We start from the raw sequence: 19,585 nt of genomic DNA, 5'->3' as shown, positions 1-19,585 counted from the left end.
GTGTGTGTGTGTGTGTGTGTGTGTGTGTGTGTGTGTGTGTGTGGGCGGGGGGGGGGGGGAGACAGGGGGTTGAATGAAATTGTTACAGAGAGAATTTGAGTATTTCCAATATTACAGCAGATGAGTCCAGAGTAGTATTGTGAATTAGCTTGAGAGATGGAGTCCTTGTCAAGGGATAGTTGAGCTGTGTAGATTCCCTTGTGAACAGTGAGACCGGTTTTCCTGTAGAGTCTCTCAAGCTGCCGAGTTTTGGATTTAATGGAACGGAGATAAGGAGTGAACCAGCGGGCGGACCGAGTAAAAAAGACAGAGGGGACTTGACAGGAGCGAGCGTATTGAGAATGTTGGTAAGACCAGAGTTTTATTGGGAAACCAAAAATGGATCTGGAGGGCCGAGAGAGGCATTTTAAAATGGTACACATGAGCTACGATAGTTAACATGCTGCAAAAGTGCGTCCCATGCCTTCGCGTCAGGTCTGGACAAAGGTAGGAACCGATTTCCTTTTCACAAAGCCAAAAACTCTTGTGTCTACTTTATTTTTATTTTTTGTTCATCTTAGGGGCCGTGAGAGCCGTTGCTCATCATGGCATACGTGCGTAAGTGCATGCGTAGGCACGCGTGTGTGCGGTAACGGGTCGATCGTGGGAGTTGGTTGATCGAAGAGTAGATCTTCGTTCAAAAACGGTTGGGCACCCACGTTGGACAACAATTACTGCCACTAGTCATTTAATAAATGGGGCAATGATTATGTGCACCAACTGCAAAACCGTCATAGCATTGTATCACACAACTGATCCCTTTATCCCTCTGCTCAATGACTGCAAATTGTCGCACAGCTGTCATTGGCTGGTACTACTGCACAATGATACCCTTACATTAAAGAAAGTCTTTCTCGACTTCTATGTCATATCTTTGCTTGTTGTAGTTGCTTGTTGAAGTACGAGGATAGCTCATCCACAAATTCCTGATTTTACATGTTTGGCCAATAAAGATGATTCTGATTCAGATATAAAATGCTCTATGAATAAAGTTGAGTTGATAATTATTTATATGGGAGGAACCAGTTGCAATTTGACGCCATAACCAACAAGCATGATCATGTCTGTGAAAATGAAGGACAGAATGTCTGCTTTGAGGTCACATTCAAGCAACTCAGTAGTGCAGAAGAAAAATCATCTTTATTATTTGAATCCAACACAGGTGGCAAAGATGTGGGGGTATCTTGCAATTATGCAGGAACGACCACACGATGATCATTACGATTAGGGCTCAATGCTTAGGGACACAATTTATTTTGGAATAAAACCAACTCCATTTCTATGGTCTAGGCTTGACATGTCCAGGTAGTCCAGGTGGTGAACTGGATTTTGGTGGTCAAGGTGGCTGTGTCTCTAACCACAAATAGGTTGTCTGAATGAGCAAGGTGGTGGTTAAACATGGGTCGTTTTCATCCGGAGTAACTGGAGTTGGCTCGGTAGGTCTTGTTGGGAACCAAGATGGTAGTCCAAGTTTGAAAGGTCGTGTTCTAGAATATTTTTTGCATCAGGAGGAAGAGATGGTCCAGGCAGTGGTCCAGGTTGCAGGGTGCTGGTCCAGGTTGGAAGAGTCGTGGGGCAGGTTGAAAATTTAGTGTTCAGGACAACAGGTGCTGCACTGGTGGCTGCTATTTGCTGGGTGGCTAATTATGATATGAAATAAAATGTGGTCCTAGTGATGGTATAGCCTGGCAAAGCTGGCAAGGTGGGCCATTTTAATCCATGGTAACAGGGGGGCCCCCATGTGATCGGGGTTGTGAAGATGATGGATCATAAAATGTTGGATCAGTTGGTGGTGGCAGTGGCCCAGGTATTGTACATGGTGGTCGCCCAGGTGGCTACGATGGTTGTGGCTAATATGGTGGTGGCCCAGGTGGCCAAGGTGCTGGTTCCCTAGGTGGCCAAGGTACTGGTGGCCAAGGTGGTCGTTGCCCAAAAGGCCAATATGGGTAGTGTAGTGGTGGCCCGGGAGGACCTGGTGGTCCGGGTGGTCCTGGTTCACTAGGTGGACCTGGTGGTCCAGGTGGTCCAGATGGTCCTGCTGGTCCAGGCGGTCCAGATGGGCCTGGTGGCCCATCTGGTCCAGGTGGTCCTGGTGCCCCGTCTGCTCCAGGTGGGCCTGGCGGCCCATCTAGTCCAGGTGGTCCAGGTGGCCCATTTGGCCCTGGTGGACCATCTGGTCCAGGTGGTCCTGGTGGGCCATCTATCCCTGGTGGACCACCTGGTCCAGGTGGTCCTGGTGGACCATCTGGCCCTGGTGGACCATGTGGTCCAGTTAGTCCTGCTGGACCAGGGGGACCTGGTAGACCAGGTGGTCCCCCAGGTGGTCCTGGAGGTGATCCAGGTGGTCCCCCAGGTGGTCCTGGAGGTGATCCAGGTGGTCCCCCAGGTGGTCCTGGAGGTGATCCAGGTGGTCCCCCAGGTGGTCCTGGAGGTGATCCAGGTGGACTTCCTGGAGGTGTTCCAGGTGGACTATTGTCATCTAGGGTAAAATCTGCATTGGATGGCAACTGTCTCTTTATCTTAGCAGAAAGACAGCTGGTTCCTGTGATAAAGAGTTGACATCTTTGTTAGATGGAGACCTTTCACTGACTCTTTATTACTTGCTAGTTGAGAGTTTGATGACTTACCGAACAGCACAAGGGCAACAGTGAACACCTTGAGAATGCTCATTGTGGCTGATGATGTCCTAAAAGACAGTGAAAAGGGACGGTAAACGTATATCGAGAGAAGGTCCATCAGGTGAACGTGGTGGGAGAGTTGGCTGCTTGGACACACTCAGTTTGTTGAGGCCCATGCCTTGCCACGAGGGACCTGGACCGCCCGTGGGAAGAAGGCTGATTCGTCTCCACCAATCTTCATGTTGTGGCCATTGGACGGAATTCTCATATTTATCGAAACCACTACTTTTCAGGAAATCTTTTTTTTTTTGAGTCGCTAATTGCTCATTTATTATTCTGTCATTGACGAACATGGTGCCAGCACCAATCATGCACTTCAAAGTCCACGGTCACACAGAGCCTCAGCGTGCAAAAGCCTTCAACTTCACAAACCATTTGTGAACAAACGTTTGCATTGTAGAACTCAGTGGATGCTCAGCATTTTCACGGTTCCTCACTTATCTGGAGATTAGTTTTTTCACCCATCCATCCATCCATCCATCCATCCATCCATCCATCCATCCAATTTCCAATCCGCTTATCCTCACAAGGGTCGCGGTGAGTGCTGGAGCCTATCCCAGCTCTCTTCGGGCAGTCGGCGTGGGACACCCTGAACCGGTTGCCAGTCAATCACAGGGCACACAGAGACGAACACCCATCCGATTTCACAATCACACTGAGGGACAATTTAGAGTGTTCCATGAACCTGCCATGCATGTTTTTGGAATGTGGGAGGAAATGGAAGTGATCGGAGAGAACATGCAAACTCCACACAGGGAGGCCGGAGCCAGAATCGAACCCTGCACCTCTGCAATTAGTTTTTTACAGATTTAAAATACTTTTTTTGTGGGACCAGCCCCCATTTGTTGTGGAAAATGCTTACTGGTAGTATATCACCAATTTTTCATGAATCTTTTGGGTTAACCAGTCGAAAATCTTGATTCTACCTTTCTATCTGTTTCCGTTCTTTAGTAATCAGCAGAACATAGCACAATTTTTTAAAATTCACCTGCTTCTCACAAACTTTGGAGAAAAATTACTTTTTTGAAAACAAGCATGTCAAGAAGAAGGCAGACTTTGGTGCTCATATTTTTACTTCCATGACGCTATTATCTGAACAGTGGTTCTATTCTATGAAGCAGGGTAGCAACATTTCGAAGTGGCTTTTGATCTCAAAATAATTTATTGATGAACAAGCAGTGTGAGTGGCTCCCCAAAGAAAAAAAAAATTGCTCAATGTCACAAATGGGTTTTGTTGTTTTTATTCAGAATCCGAAAGCGTTATTGATCATTATTTTAAGCTCTGCCTCATGATAGTGGGTAATGCATGAATGCATTAAAATATAATTAGGCACTTATGTATAATAATAAATCTTCACTGAACAAAGACGGAGAAACAGTGACCAAATTCCTCAAGAAAGTGTGTATCTGTGTGTGTGTGTGTGTGTGTGTGTGTGTGTGTGTGTGTGTGTGTTGTAACATTCCTTTGATTTGTGACTTTTTTAATTTAATGGGAAAATTACTGTCAAAAAGAAAAGCGGTATGTAAGTTTTGTTTTGTTTGTTTATAAAGCACCATCCATAGTCTCCACAGCGTTAGTACTTTGGCCTCTTCTTGTTCAGGTCATGTATCCGGAAGTATGGAGACAGTTTTTCCCCCAAGGTGTGAACTCTACTGTACTTACTTCTGGCTTGCCAAAGATTAATTGCAATGTTGGTTTTTTGGTGCAATTGTCAGGATAATGAGGCTGACAAAGTGGAGCATGTCGCCACAGCAAGCTTTGGCACTGGGAGAGATGATTTTTTTACACCGACTCAAAGACATTAAGATGGAACACTTGGGTTTCAATGTTAGCCATTTGGGCTGGAAAAAAAATCATGAAACACTAAGATTTTAATAAGTTATTTGTTTGGAGTATGCCCTAGTGTGAATGTTTTCAAGTCCAAGTTGCTTCGTTTCCAGTGCCTATGATTGAGCTCAATACTTTTCCTAAAATTCAATTTTAAAAATGTTTTTCTTCCACTGTCATTTTAATTTCATGTAATTTTATTTCTGTACCTTGTTTTAAATGTCCTCAATTCATGTCAAACACATTCATTAAAAATATTCAACCAGAGATGGGCAACTGGTGGCCTGCGGGCGCAGGCGGCAGACTCTTTGAGTGGCCTCTTGATTAATTCCTAAAAAAAAAATTCTACCTCAATAATATAACAAGTTTAAGTTAGGTGGTATTTGTGAAAAAATGCACAGCATGTATTCATACAGCTAATATTGGTTTGCTCTTCATCCGTTTCGTGCCATCCTCGAATGGTCATTTTTACGCATGAGAGCCCTTTGCGCTGGAATATAAAAAAATAAATTTGCACAGATGCACATGTTTTGTCCGTATTTAAAATGCCATTTTTGTCATAAGTTTGAATTGGAAGTGTGTGGTCCTACGTAACCTTTGTCAAAATGAATATTTTTCCCTGAAGCGTACAAAGCGCAACACCAAACATGTCCAACATTAATGTTGTGTTCCCTGAAAACACTTCAGGATGGCGATAGTACTCACCACACACACTCAAGTTTGCTCTTAGAACCCCTCTCAGGCCTTGTGTGGTTGACAGTCCTGCTTCCGTCTCTCTTCTGTCACCTCACAGTTGTTATCGGAGAGCTTAAATCACTTGTCTAGCCACCATTAAGGTGGAGCCCTTGTGCATTCGGGTGGGTCATTTAATTGACTTTCTTTTGTTGTCACACAATGACATGTGGTTTCTGTGGTGGATATTGCCAAGCGGTATTTCTTCGTCATGTTGCAAAGTTGTAATCGATCAATTAATTGCGTCACTTTGAAATGAATAGAACACATAAAAGGTCACTGCCACTGGAATGCTATCTGCAGGTACATGGAGTTCTATTACATCTTCAAACAGCTGATACATATTTTGTTTTTGTTTTTTTATTTATTTTTTAATCCACTGAGCAACAAGGAGCTGGGTGTTGTATGTGATAAAGGCTATTGTGGCTTTGCAGAGAGGACAAACTGGTTTTGTCTCCTAAGTCAGTAAGTATTAATCACAATACCATGACACATTCGTTGAAATAATCATGTGACATGGCCATAATTTCAGAAAATTAAGTTATGAGTTATTTATAATATGGGGCTGGAAATAAAACACAGCTTTTCACTTGTTTTATATTTCATTTTGTTGCACCCATACTTAAATGAAAATGAGAATTAGAATGAGAATCATTTTTTTTTGCCATATTTCCTACACCAGGAATTTATCACCAGTAGGTAGAGCAATTTTCACACGATAGCAAACAAAATGTACATTTTGGACACATTAAGTATGGAGAGCTAATGAGAAATGTAAGGTGTCCTGTAGTCTGATAGAACTGATAAAATGACAATTGTGCAAATGATCCCGAGTCCTAAAGCAATTAAAAGTGGCCAGCAGTGCAGTAGTTGACACCAACAACAGTTATGCAAATAACGCAGCATGATGAATTTACAATGAAAACGGCAACAATGTCAAAACATGTCCTAAAACACAATTGTATCCAATGGCTTTCAGCTCAAGATGAGACTGGGCAGTCTTAGTGCAGGGGTGGACAAACTAGGTCCTCATGGGCCGCTGCCCTGCCTGTTTTCATTCTCCCCCTTCTGTAACACACGTGATTCAAATGATCAAGATCGTTTTCAAATTTTTCCAGAGCTTGCTGAAGAGCTGATCATTTCAATCAGATGTGTTGCAGCAGGGAGCAATGGAAAACAGGCAGGACGGTGGCCTTGGAGCAGCGGTCACCAACCTTTTTTGCCCCACGGACCGTTTTAATGTCAGACAATGTTTTCACGGACCGGCCTTTAAGGCTTGGCGGATAAATACAACAAAATAATATGATATGACCTGCATGAAAAGTGTGTGTTTTTTTTCTCAACATAATAATTAGCACGAATCATGACACGAGGAAAGGCCTATCTGTCCGGAATACCCTCTGGTCGCTATAGTAATGTTGAAACGTGCCTTCAAAATAGATACAACGCAAATACAACCGCTGCCCTTGAGGACTGGAGTTGGACATGCACGTCTTAGTGTTTTATGGTGTCTGCCGTATTTGTATAAATTGATTGTTTTCACTCTCTTTGTTATTGTCTGAATATTTTTTTTATTGCATAGACAGCACTTTGTAGGCAACAATGGTTGTTTTACAATCTTCCACAACACTAGACACTTTAAAGCGCTCAAAGACATTCTGCATAATTGTATACCTCAAGTTGCACTACAATTACTGCTACTAGTCATTTAAAAATGGTGCAATGATTATTTGCACCGACTGCAGAACCTTCATCGTATTGTTTTGCACCACTGATCACTTTATCTCTCCTTGATGACTCTGCAAATTGTGGCACAGCTATCATTGGCTAGGACAACTGCAAAATGGTACCCTTACATTAAAGAAAGTCTTTCTAGACTTGTATGTCATATCTTTCCTTGTTGTAGTTGCTTGTTATTGCAATCTAGGATAGCTAATATACAAATTCCTTATTTTACATGTTTGGCCAATAAAGATGATTCTGATTCAGATTTAAAATGCTCTACAAATAAAGTTGAGTTGAGTTCGGTCGGTGGAAGATGTACATATGGATGATAATTCTTTATATGGGAGGAGGCGGTTGCAATCTGATGCCATAACCACCAAGCATGATCATGTCTGTGAAAATGAAGGACAGAATGTCTGAGTTGAGGTCACATTCAAGAAACTAAATCATGCAGAAGAAAAATCATCTTTATTGTTTGAATCCAACACAGGTGGCGTGGAGGGGGTGGGGGTATCTTGCAATTATGCATGAACGACCACGCGACGATCATTATGATTAGGGCTCAATGCTTAAAAACAAGATTACTTTTGGAATAAAAACAACTCCCTTTCTATGGTCGAGGCTTGACATGTCCAGGCAGCCTTTTCATCCATGGTAACAGGTGGCCCCCTGGTGATCCAGGTTTTTAAGCTGATGGATCATAAAATGTTGGATCAGCTGGTGGCGGCAATGGCCCAGGCATTGAACATGATGGTGGCCGAGGTGGCTAAGATGGTGGTGACTAATATGGTGGTGGTCCAGGTGGCCAAGGTGCTGGTGGCCTTGGTGGCCAAGGTGCTGGTGGCCAAGGTGGTTGTTGCCCAAAAGGCCAATATGGGTAGTGTAGTGGTGGCCCGGGAGGACCTGGTGGTCCGGGTGGTCCTGGTGCACTAGGTGGACCTGGTGGTCCAGGTGGTCCAGATGGGCCTGCTGGTCCAGGTGGTCCAGATGGGCCTGGTGGCCCATGAGGTCCAGGGGGTCCTGGTGCCCCATCTTGTCCAGGTGGGCCTGGTGGCCCATCTAGTCCAGGTGGTCCTGGTGGCCCATTTGGCCCTGGAGGACCGCCTGGTCCAGGTGGTCCTGGTGGACCATCTAGCCCTGGTGGACCATCTGGTCCAGGTGGTCCTGGTGGACCATCTTTCCCTGGTGGACCATGTGGTCCAGTTGGTCCTGGTGGACCAGGATGACCTGGGGGACCTGGTGGCCCTCGCTTAAAGAATGGAAACCCAGGTGGTCCCCCAGGTGGTCCTGAAGGTGGACCAGGTGGTGACCTAGCTGGTAACGGAAGTGACTGAACATTGCCATCTGGTTGAACATCTGTATCGGATGGCAGTTGTCTCTTTATCTTCGCAGAAAGACAGCTGGTTCCTGTGAAAAAAAATTGTTACATGGTGACTTTTCATTTCCTCTGTTACTTGGGAGATGAGAGTTTGATGACGTACCAAACAGCACAAGGGCAACAGTGAACACCTTGAGAATGCTCATTGTGGCTGATGATGTCCTAAAAGACAGTGAAAAGGGACGGTAAACGTACATCGAGAGAAATTCCATCAGGTGAACATGGTGGGAGAGCTGGCTGCTTGGACACTGTTTGGTGAAGCCCAGGCTCTATACCTTGCCCCGAGGTACCTGGACTGTCCTTGAGAAGAAGGCAGATAACTCCCTGCCAATCTTAATGTTGCCGGCGTTGGACGGAATTCTTTTATTCAGTGAAAATTGCTGTCATTGACTGCAATGCACTTCAAAGTCCACAGTCACACAGAGTCTGCCCAGCTGGCACACTGTTTGAGCAGCCCCTTGATTAAGTTTCAAAAATAAAAATTAAAAAAAAAACCCTCAATAATATTACAACTTAGAGTAAGTTGATAATTGTGAAAAAAATGCACAAAATGTATTCTTAAACCTAACGTTGTTTTCTTGTTCAGCCATTGTATGCGATCCTTGAATGGTAATTTTTATGTACGAGAGCCCTTTGCACTGGAATTAAAAAAAAAAAACAAAACAAAACATCACAGTGTCTGGTTAATTTTTGCTTGTTCAAGCCCTTTATTGTTGAAGGATGGATCTTTTATAACTGCGCTGAGAAGTGTATTATGAAAAATGAAATTTGTTGAGAGCACGTATTTTGCACGTATGCACATGTTTTGTCCAGATTTAAATTGCCATTTTTATCATACTTCTGGTTTGGAAGTTGTGGTCCAATGTGACCTGAGTCCAAATGCATATTATTCTCTTGATTGTTCACAGCGTCACCCCCAATATGTCCAACATTAATGTTGTGTTCCCTGAAAACACTTCAAAATAACAAAAGTACTCACCACGCACACTCAAGTTTACTCTTGGAGCCCCTCTCAGACCTTGCGTTGTTGTCAGTCCCGCTTCCGTCTCTCTTCTGTCGTTTCACAGGCGGTAATGGAGGACTTAAATCACTTGTCTGGCCACCAATTAGGTGGGGCCCTTGTTTATAAAGGTGGGTCATTTAATTGATTTTTCTTTTCTTTTCACATAATTACCGCCTGTGGTTTCTTTTAGGTGGGTTTTGCTGAGCAGTTAAAAAAAAAAAAATCCACCTAGCAACAAGGAGCTGCGTGTTGTACGTCATGAAGGCTATTTTGTGGCTTTGCAAAGAGGACAAACTGGTCCATCTCTCCATTATCAACACCCCTTGTCCTGAACAGGCTCACAGGGAGGTGCTGGAGCTTATCTCAGTTGACTTCGGGCAGAAGGTAGTCGACACTCTGAACTGGTCGCCAGTCTGTCGCAGGGCACAGAATGAGACAAACAAACATTCACACGCACATGAGTGTCACTGAGTAGTAACTGATCCCACGCTGTCCGCACACAAGCCAGGCGTGTGTACCACGACACCATCAGCGACTATCATGGTACATTAGATGAAATAATTAAGTGTTGTGGGCAAATTATAAAATTTCATAGAATCAATTATTCACAACATGCAGCTGGAAATAAAATACATCTTTGAACTTGTTCGATATTTCATGATGTTTCACTCATAATATTAGTGTGAAAAACAAAATCAGAATCATTGTTATTTCCCATTTCTAAATACACAAGGAATTTATCACCAGAAGGTGGAGCCACTCTTACATTACAGCAGGGGTGTCCAAAGTCGGTCCTCAAGGGCCGCTGTCCTGCCTGTTTTCCAGCTCTCCCAGGAGCAACACACCTGATTCAAATCATCAGGATCGTTCTAATGCTGCTTCAGAGCTGGCTGATGAGCTGATCATCTGAATCAGGTGTGTTGCAGCTGGGAGAGCTGGAAAACAGGCAGGACAGTGGCCCTCCAGGCTCGGAGCTGGACATGTCTGCATTACAGCAAACACATTTCTGGCATAGACATGTATGTTTTGAGAGTCAATGAGAAATCTAAGGTGTCCTGTCGTGTGATAGAACTGATAAAATGACAATTGTGCAAATGATCCAGAGTTCCAAAGTAATTAAAAGTGACCAGCAGTGCGGTTGTAAAGTTGAACAACAGTTACACAAATAACGCAGCGTGACGATGTTACAATGAATATGGCAACAATGTCATGACATAGAAGTGCATCATTTGAAGAAATGGACAAAATGTCTCTCAGGAAATAAACATCAACTCTATATGAAGTTAATGGCAAGAGGGACGAAGCTGTTGGAATGTGTGCTTATTTGAATGTGCAGGTCAAGCAATTGAGAACAGTTTGTCTTTCACAATGCTAACCTGGAGACAATGTAGCATTCAGAGTCTTGCCCAAGGTCGCTTTGACAGCCGACATTTGCAGTTGTGATTCCATTCATTCCGTCGCTGGATGACCCACTCTACAAACTAAACTAAAGACCTGTCTTACTTCTTGCAGCATATTAGCCCTCTTGACCAGATACCAATGATATTTTTGGCAGTCCTAATTATGCCTCAACAATTTGTCGTTTTCTGATCAAAACTGTGATTTCAGACAATGATCGTGTGCTCATCACAACTCTTTTTCTCAGTGCTCTTCGCCTCCCCAGCTAACCAATCAGAAGCAGGATGCTCCTCGTGAAGAGGTCACACAAACCCATCAACTCTGTGGACATCTGTGGCATTTTTACTCTCACGGTGACCTCCCAACTTGGGATCGAACCATGCTGTCAGCTTGGTAGCGCAGAGCATTGATCTCTGAGCAAAAACTCCAGGCAGCCAGCCAACTCACTTTAACCCTTTCATGAACCAATAATCATAACTTGTAACCTGATAACATGATGGCTGTCCACTGTAGTGACCGCTGTCCCTGAAAGGGTTAATACCTTATTCGAAGGTATGCAAAGTGAGCATTTACAATTAGCTGGCATCCATTTTACATAATCCGTGGGGGTGGGGGGGGCAATAGGGTTGGATGCCGAGGGGAGAATATGACCTCTCTATCCCAGGTGGATTCCATACAATATGAAAAAAAAAAATTGAATCAAAAAATTTGGGGGGCATACAAGCTCAACTTTTGCCCTTGCCATCTACTTTGCTTTGCATGCCACTGCGAAACAATCAAAGCATCATATCTGATTTATGAGCCATTCACTGTGTCACAGATCCGTTTATATATGCACTGGGACATCTTCTGCCCCACTATTTTAGAAAGACTGATTTAGAGAAAATGGTTATTTTTCCTCAAGAGGGCTTCATGTAACTTACATCAGTAAAAAATGGAAACTCATTCCATGCATCGCCTTTTTATCAGAAAAGCGTAATATGCTGCCATGTGTATGTTCAACTTTGTATTATTTTCCGGAAATTATTCTAATTGTCCAGGGCAGTCAGATTTTATTCTCCTTTGCAGCATCCAAGGTGGTACAGGTAGAGAAGATGGTGGCGCTGGTGGACTTGGTGGCTCCTTCACTGTTGCTGTGGGCATATTGGTAGCACTCGCTGATTTTCCTCTCATCTTTGCATCAATTTTGGAGGGACATCCAGTTCTCATTAATTTTAGTGATGTGCCATATTTTCTCCCCTCCCCTTGATGATGACTGTCTTGACTGTGTTCCAGAGTACATTTAATGCCTTGGACAGATTTTTAGAACATTCTTCTGACAGAGACTTTTGATCAAAAAAGATCCCTCTATTGTGTTGGAGGATATCGCCTCCATGGTTTCTGCTGTCGGACGTTGCCAAAAAATGTCAGGAGAATCCAATTCGAACATTTGAGGTAAATCAAAGGTATTTTAAATCTTAGCAGGTGTGTGCTGACTCCCAGTTAACCATCCATTAATTCATTGTTCGAGCCACTTATCCTCACAAGGGTCACAGCATGCTGGAGCCGATCCCAGAATTATTTGGGCAGAAGGCGGGGTACACCCTGAACTGGTTCCCAGCCAAACGCAGGGCACACAAAGACAAACAACCATTCAAACTCACAGTCACACCTAGGGACAATATAGAGTGTTCAATTAACCGACCATGCATGTGTTTGGAATGTGGGAGGAAACCAGAGTACCAGGAGAAATGCCACGTAGGCAGGGTAAGAACTGGACACAGGAAGGCTGGGGCCAGAATCAAACCTCTGCACTGTGAGGCGGACGTCCTAACCAGTCGCCTACCCTGGAGCTCTAAAGGAGAGGACTTGCTCCCAGAACCTCTGTGTCCTGGTTCACTGAAAACAGCCACATCCCCAGCTATAAGAGAGTGTGCAAGTGCAACCACATGTAATGGGAATTTGACGTATAACAGCGCTAAATGGAAGTAACCTTTGAATACCGACCAGTTATTTTGCGGATAAGCAAAGTTGCCTGTTCATGCACTAGTCTGCACTCTGTGTAGCTGCTCAAAATACTGATTGTGCTGACCTTCACCACCTCCCAACAAGATAAAACGAGAGCGCAATACGCAAGGAGGGCGGGGGGCTCCCTTGACAGATCATTTTTGATAATACTTCTTGTCTTGGCTTCCCTGGACAAGACAATCATTTCCTCAGTTGTTTATTTTCACCTTCTTCCTCCAAATGATTTTCTTTTTCTTCAGCTGAGTTCTTGAGGCTATAGGTCACATTGATGCTGGAAAAAAGTTTCCTTATGATTTTATGCTGAACTCATTCATTCTTGGAACCACTATTCCTCACTTGGGTCATGGCTTGCTGGAGCCTATCCCAGTTGTCTAAAGGTATCTTCGTCTCCATCCATCCATTTATTTTCTAATCAACATGAGGGTCACGGGCATTCTCGAGCCTACCCCAGCTGTCTTCAGGCTTAAGGCAGGGTACACCCTGAACTGGTTACCAGCCATTCACAGTTATCTTGGTCCGCTTTTTTTTAAATCAAAAAAGCCTCTCATTTATGTAGTTTTTTTTATATCCACAAGTCCCTTTGTATATTTTGTTTGCTGAGAGCACATCAAGATGGACAAAGCAATCACCACATCCAATCAAGTACGCTCTTGAGAAAACTGCTCGGTTCTTCCGACGGTTGCAGTGATGTGCGGTCAGGGGCAGCAAGGGAGGCAGAGCCTCACGAGCACCATCTACTGGACGTCCTCTGCATGTGAAGATTTCCAAGAAAGTGTGGAAAAAAAACGTTCCATTTTATTTCGAGGGTTCGTGATTTCCAATGATTTTCTTTTTCAATCCAATAATCATCAATTATTATTTTCCCATTAAAATAGCTGGATGTGCCTATTTTCTATGCAGGATGAGCACCAAGTGAAGTGAAGCGCGCCGCAGCCTTTTCAAATCAGGCAATCGGCTTGTGCAGTCACACAAGAGACGTTGTTGCTTGTCTTTCTATCACCAATAAACATTTTTTATCACACATGCACTGCACATGCTCATGTTCAGCAGTGTCTAGAACATTTTTAATGAATGTGTGTGACATATTAATTTGCTCTTACGACCAGAAAAGCAACTTAAAGGGCACACTGGGGTCTGGTACGTGTGGTTCCACAGCCAGCATGTGGCAGTGTTGCGCTCAACTGCCGCAATGCAAAGAAGAAGTTTTGGAATAAATGTAATTCTGTTATCCCAATACTTCGCAAATACCTCATAGACAATGGGGTAGGTTGATAATGGTAGATTTGTCAGACCGGAAGAGCTCAGGCTGCTCCTGTTCTAGCTTTTAAGACAATATCTTGTTGTTACGTGAACGGCTTCTGGTCAAATTAACTGTTGCTTGTGAGAAGATAACATCAACTCCAGGACACCATGTGAGGGACATCCCAAGCTGTGTACGTGGACCATCGACATCCAACAGGAGCCGTTTGACGACATCTCAGGAATGAACTGTGTGTTCTCAGTGAAACTCTCCTTTACTGAAACTGTTGTGGAATGTGAAAATACTCCTCACACCCGTTAGAAGATCGTGTATCAGGGACATCCTTCCAATAAATGCAAGGAGACAAACGCAGTCTCTTCAGAGTTGCCCCGGAACCTGTAACGGTTTACATTGCAGAGCCAGCTGGAGAGCTGCTCTGAGATTGTGAACCGAGACCTGTTTTAGCACGCTCTCTCTTGCAAGAAAGACAACCATGCCTGCCTCCTGAGTCTTCCTGTTCCTGATGTGTTCTTCGCATCAGATTGCCAGCATTAACCTAACAAGAAGCCAATCGACATTTGTAACCACTGCAGCAAGGGCGGCCAACATTTTTTGACCAAAGATCTACTTTTCAAGCAACCAACCTCCTGTTATCGACTTGTTTCCACACCTTCTGTCCTGGTTGATCTGTTTGGGACAAACAGGTGGCTCTGGAGGGTTCCTCCAACAGCGGCACACCTTTTGGTCATCATGTCATTTGTAGGTTCTTTGTGAAAAAGAATTCTGGCCCGACCAGTCGGGGTCGGGTCATTATTTCTGTCACTGCTTCTGTCACTGCTCCTGTTGGTTCATGTTTGTGCCTTAATGCCATGGATTGTTGTTTGTATTGCTTTCACCTTGTTTTTGCATCTGCCATGGGTTTTTGTTTGTTACTTTGGATTCTTGTTGTTTTCAGGACTTTGTTTGTTCTGGATTTAGTTTTCTCAGTGTTTTCTTAATACAGTTTGTCAAGTTCACCCTACTCCTCCGTCCTGCTTGCTTTTTGGAGTCCCCCACCACCACGGTCATGACAGAATGACCCGACCATCAAATGGACCCCACAGGAACAAAGCACTGGTCCCAGTTCCACCCTGTGCCTAGCGGAGCACGTCTGTGGCCGACACCCATTCCCCTTCAGGCGGCGCATGTCATGCGGCCGTCCCATGTTCCCCGTCATGTCAAGCCCCGTCCAGGTTGAGCCGAGCCACATCCACATCCATGTCGGGCCAAGCCACGTCCACGTCAGGCCGAGCCCTGTCCACGTCAGGGCGATCTCCGTCCACGTGCCCGTTTGAGCCAAGTCACGTCCACGTGCACCCATTTGCACACACACACACACACACACACACACACACACACACACACACACACACACACACACACACGCCATGATGAGCAACAGCAATAACAGCCCCAAATTTGAACGAAACAGAACAATAGAGAAGACAACAGTTTGTGAGTTTGTAAAAAAAAAAAAAAAAAATCATTACCTCCCTTAGTAGAGACCTGACGCAAAGGCATGTGACATACATTTGCAGCGTCTTAAGTGCAGTTACATCACTATTGTAGCTCACGTGTACCATTTTAAAATGTTTCTCCTTGCGCCACTAACGGTGCCATTGGTGAATTGCAGATGAAAAAAACTGAATGAGAGTTAAATCAATAACTATCACAACAGCTCTGATTCCAAACTGCAATTGCAGACTGCTGATCACTGATAACTTCCGGAGTGGTAGGTCACGCGCCATTATAGGTTAACGGTAACCTGCTTTTTTTAAAAATGGTATTTTTTAAATACTCTTTTGTGAAAATGAAACTGATAGGCTGTTTCAGGTGCGGTGTTCAGTCACACAAAAATATATAATTTTAATAACACGCACACACATGCAGACACACACGCACACACACACACACACGCACTCCTTGCAATTGACTTGGGAGCAGTCCGCGAGGTACCGGCCGATCTTGATCAACGAATTGGGCACTCCTGCACTAAATCAAGCCTCAGCTGGTTTCAGATGCATGTCAAAACAGGATACATGACGTGATTTGAGGCACAAGCCTCAGCTGGTTGCGGATGCATGTCAAAACACGATCTATGACGTGATCTGAAGCACGCATGTGGATCACTAAATACGGCAACTCCACTTAGTCAGTAAACTATTATAATTCCTTCTCAATCAGCGGTGTGTTTTTTTTAAAAAGATGTTATGAATTTATAGATCATTAGGTGCCCTCGCATCGAATACAGTTTCACTTTCTTTAAAAGTGAAGTTCTATTCAAAGAATATAGTAAAGTAATTGGAAATAGGGTGAAATACCTAACTCTACCCTATTACAAAAGGTAGACAAACACATTTTAAGATGTTAAATATCAGATCCTTTACAGGATTTTCTGAATCAAAAGTGAGAGCACGTTGGGTTTTTTGGAATGGAATAGAAACCTTTTTGATCAGACATACACCAAAATATTTTGGAAGGAATTCAACATTGGAAACCTGAAAAGGACTGTGACGAAGGTAAACTGGAATATAATATGGAACCAAGAATTTGTTTTACGTATTGGTCTTGTCTCGGTTTCAGACTCTCCGGAATCGGTTTCCTTCACGACTGGTTAAGACCCGCAGTGATGCTGATGTGGCCAGACTGGCCACACACACAAAACACACTGGAGGGGCCCAGCGAGAAATGGCAATGCTGCGTGGTGACTGTGGTGTACTAGTGTGGATAAACTCAGTATATATGCAAGGGTTATTTTCAACGCCCATTGATTGTTTTGTTTGTTTTGTAGCCACATCTTTTTCAATAAGTAGCATGAAAATTGGTTTACAAATTAGAAAGTAATGCATTTTTTTTTAAGGCTCACTAGAAATAAATAAACTGGAGGGGCAGACCAAAGTGGAACTACCTGTTTAAAATGGCGGCCTCTCCAAAAAAGTGAAAGCTCTATCTAGTGTTATAAAATATAGCAAAAGTCCATAAGAATGGAAATGTTTGAAATTTTTTGTTTAGTTTTTTGTTAATGTTGGGAAGGGAGCGAGGTACAACCAAAGGGGAGAAAAACCTCAACACTCATGTGCGCGCTTGGTCGCATCGGAGCTTTGCCGCTTCCAGCAGAAAACTTTGGCGCAAACCTGCTGAACGGTCCGGGCTGCGCTGAAGCTGCCCGCTTGGCCTCGCTGGAGGTGTGCCACCCCCTGAGGGCTGGAGGGCGCTCGTGGCAAGCAAAGAGAAGAAAATCCTCGCCGCTACTCCGCGTGAAGACCCAGGACAGAACGGATGTCACCCGCTTGGGCCAGCTGGAGTTATGCTGGAGTTATATACAGTATACAGTAAATATTCTCTAGTACGGACTCGTGTTTGCGCTGTCCAATCTGTCCTGATAACAGAAATTCCTCATTTGGGAAATGAGCATGGTACATGTGCTTTATGAACCTATAAGTATGTTGACAAAATGCACGTGTAACAACACAATCACTAAAATACAAAAATATACTGTCCAAAAACTGTTTACATAACAAAAACTGCAATACAGGTGTATCCAAAAAAAATCACAACAGTATAATACGTACAGTACATTAATGTTTATTTTTTTCTGTCTTGGGAAAAAAATGTGTGTATTTTGGATTTTTTTATTGGATGCATTCTTTGGTTTATGACAATGTTTGCCTGCGTGTCATACAGTTTTCTTGCTAGTTGCAAGTAACTGTCCCGTTGATCACCAATGTCTGGTAATTCTTGTGCATACTGAAGGATTTTTGTTGCCATTTGTATTGCTTCCTTGCTGGATGGTGGCCTGTCATCAGGAGTTGAATCGATGCCTTGTTTTTTAAAGTTTCGTAGATTTGCGTCTTTCCGACTCCAAGTGTCTGCTGGATGTTTTTTACTTTGTGTCCAGCCTCGCTCAAACGGATGCATTTCACTCGCTCCGCTACAGTCATTAAAGTTCTTCTACGTTTCGATGCCATGATCTACACGACGTAAGTAAATAAAGTTAAAATCTTTCGCAATTACAGTAAAACGCACGCCAATAAAAAGTGACTTACACATCATCGTTTCGAATCTGATGAATGAAAACGGCGAAGCGAACACGTTTCTTCGGTCGTGTCGAGTGGGTGCTGCTTTTAAGCTAGTGCCGTGTTCTACAGGACGTAAGTGAATAAAGTTAAAATCATTCACAATTACAGTAAATAAAAACTCACTTACACGTTGTCATTTCGAATATGATGATCGAAAAACTTGAAATGAAAACGTGTCTCAGCGTCATGTATTTTCCATCGCATCGGGTGGGCGTTGCGTTTATTTAAGATCCCGCGGCATGACGTCTCAATCCGGGTTACGGCTAGTGGAATTTATCGTAGTCAAAATGTTAATGCATAGGTTTTTATTACGGGTGAAGGATATTCCTTTTCATAGAATTCCGGGGGATGGGAATATTTACTATATATATACAGCCTTCCTGTGTAAATTTTGCTTGTTCTCTCCGTGTCTGAGTGGGTTTTTATTTTTTTATTTTTCAGTTACTCTTATTTTCTCCCACATTCCATACTTGTAATAATACTGATAGTCGTTGGTGCTGTAGTAGGAGTTGCACTAGTAGATGTAGTAGTACATGTAATAAAAGTACTTGTAATATTAGTACTCATTGTCGTACTAGTAAATATACTTGCAAAAAGTAGACGTGCTTCGTATTGGAAATACTCGTAGTATTAGTACTTGTACTTAGTAGTCGTTGAATGTTGAATGCCACTGGTTGAAGCATTTATTATTGTTTCAGAATTTGTGAAATTGTTTTTTTTTTTTTCGAATATGCTATTCAAACATCAATTACTAATCACGTCCATCTCACAATGCAGATGTCCTGGGTTCAATTCTGGCCCCAGCCTTCCTGTGTAGAGCTTGTTTGTTCTCCCATGCCTGCGTGGGTTTTTTCCAGGTAGTCCAGTTTTCTCCCACATTCCAAAAACATGCACGGTAGGTTAATTGAACACTCTAAATTGTCCCTAATTGTGATTGTGAGTGTCAATGATTGTGTCCTGCGATTGACTGGCAACCAGTTCAGGGTGTTCCCCGCCTAGTGCCCAAAGACAGCTGGGATAGGCTGCAAAATGCCCGCGACCATTGTAGGGATAAGCAAATTAGAAAATGGATGAATCAATAGATATATAAAATATATTATTGACTATGATTTGGACAACTTTTGCGCTCTTTCGTGGATTTTATGTCAAGACTACAGATCTTATTTGAGCTGGTCGAATGTTCAAAGAACATTTGAACAGTACAAAGCAGTGTTGTGTCCAAGGACCGGCAACCCGAGGCCAAGGCCAAGGCCAAGGACTTGCCTCCGAGGCCAAATCCAAGGCCAAGGACTTGAAAGATTTTCCGAGGCCAAGGCCAAGGACCAAGGACTTGCTTCCGAGGCCAAGGCCAAGGACCAAGGACTGATTTTGAAACTGAGGCCTAGCCAAGGACATGTATAAAACAATGCTATCATACCACTTGGCAGGTCCTCATGATT

At 43.5% G+C, this 19,585-nt stretch overlaps 1 protein-coding gene and 2 long non-coding RNA genes across 3 annotated transcripts in view; all 3 read right to left on the bottom strand.

Moving 5' to 3' along the window:
* The window catches only part of LOC109527581 (collagen alpha-1(I) chain-like), a 77,599-nt gene that overhangs the window by 28,437 nt on the left and 29,577 nt on the right, over positions 1 to 19,585 (bottom strand). The window contains exon 4 of the mRNA XM_019889593.1: positions 2,200 to 2,284. Coding sequence (XP_019745152.1) covers positions 2,200 to 2,284 — 85 coding nt within the window. The remainder of the gene's footprint in view (positions 1 to 2,199; positions 2,285 to 19,585) is intronic.
* Positions 2,542 to 5,357, bottom strand: LOC109527587 (uncharacterized). The gene is made up of 3 exons (XR_002170546.1): positions 5,251 to 5,357; positions 2,667 to 2,725; positions 2,542 to 2,581 (listed from the first exon to the last, which is right to left on the bottom strand). It is a non-coding gene; the product is annotated as an uncharacterized LOC109527587 (long non-coding RNA).
* LOC109527594 (uncharacterized) lies at positions 8,483 to 9,463 on the bottom strand. Its single transcript, XR_002170553.1, has 2 exons — positions 9,360 to 9,463; positions 8,483 to 8,542 (listed from the first exon to the last, which is right to left on the bottom strand). It is a non-coding gene; the product is annotated as an uncharacterized LOC109527594 (long non-coding RNA).

The sequence above is a fragment of the Hippocampus comes genome, unplaced genomic scaffold, assembly GCF_001891065.2.
Source record: "Hippocampus comes isolate QL1 unplaced genomic scaffold, H_comes_QL1_v1.1 scaffold15, whole genome shotgun sequence".
Taxonomy (NCBI): domain Eukaryota; kingdom Metazoa; phylum Chordata; class Actinopteri; order Syngnathiformes; family Syngnathidae; genus Hippocampus; species Hippocampus comes.
This window is presented reverse-complemented; position numbering and strand designations above follow the sequence as displayed.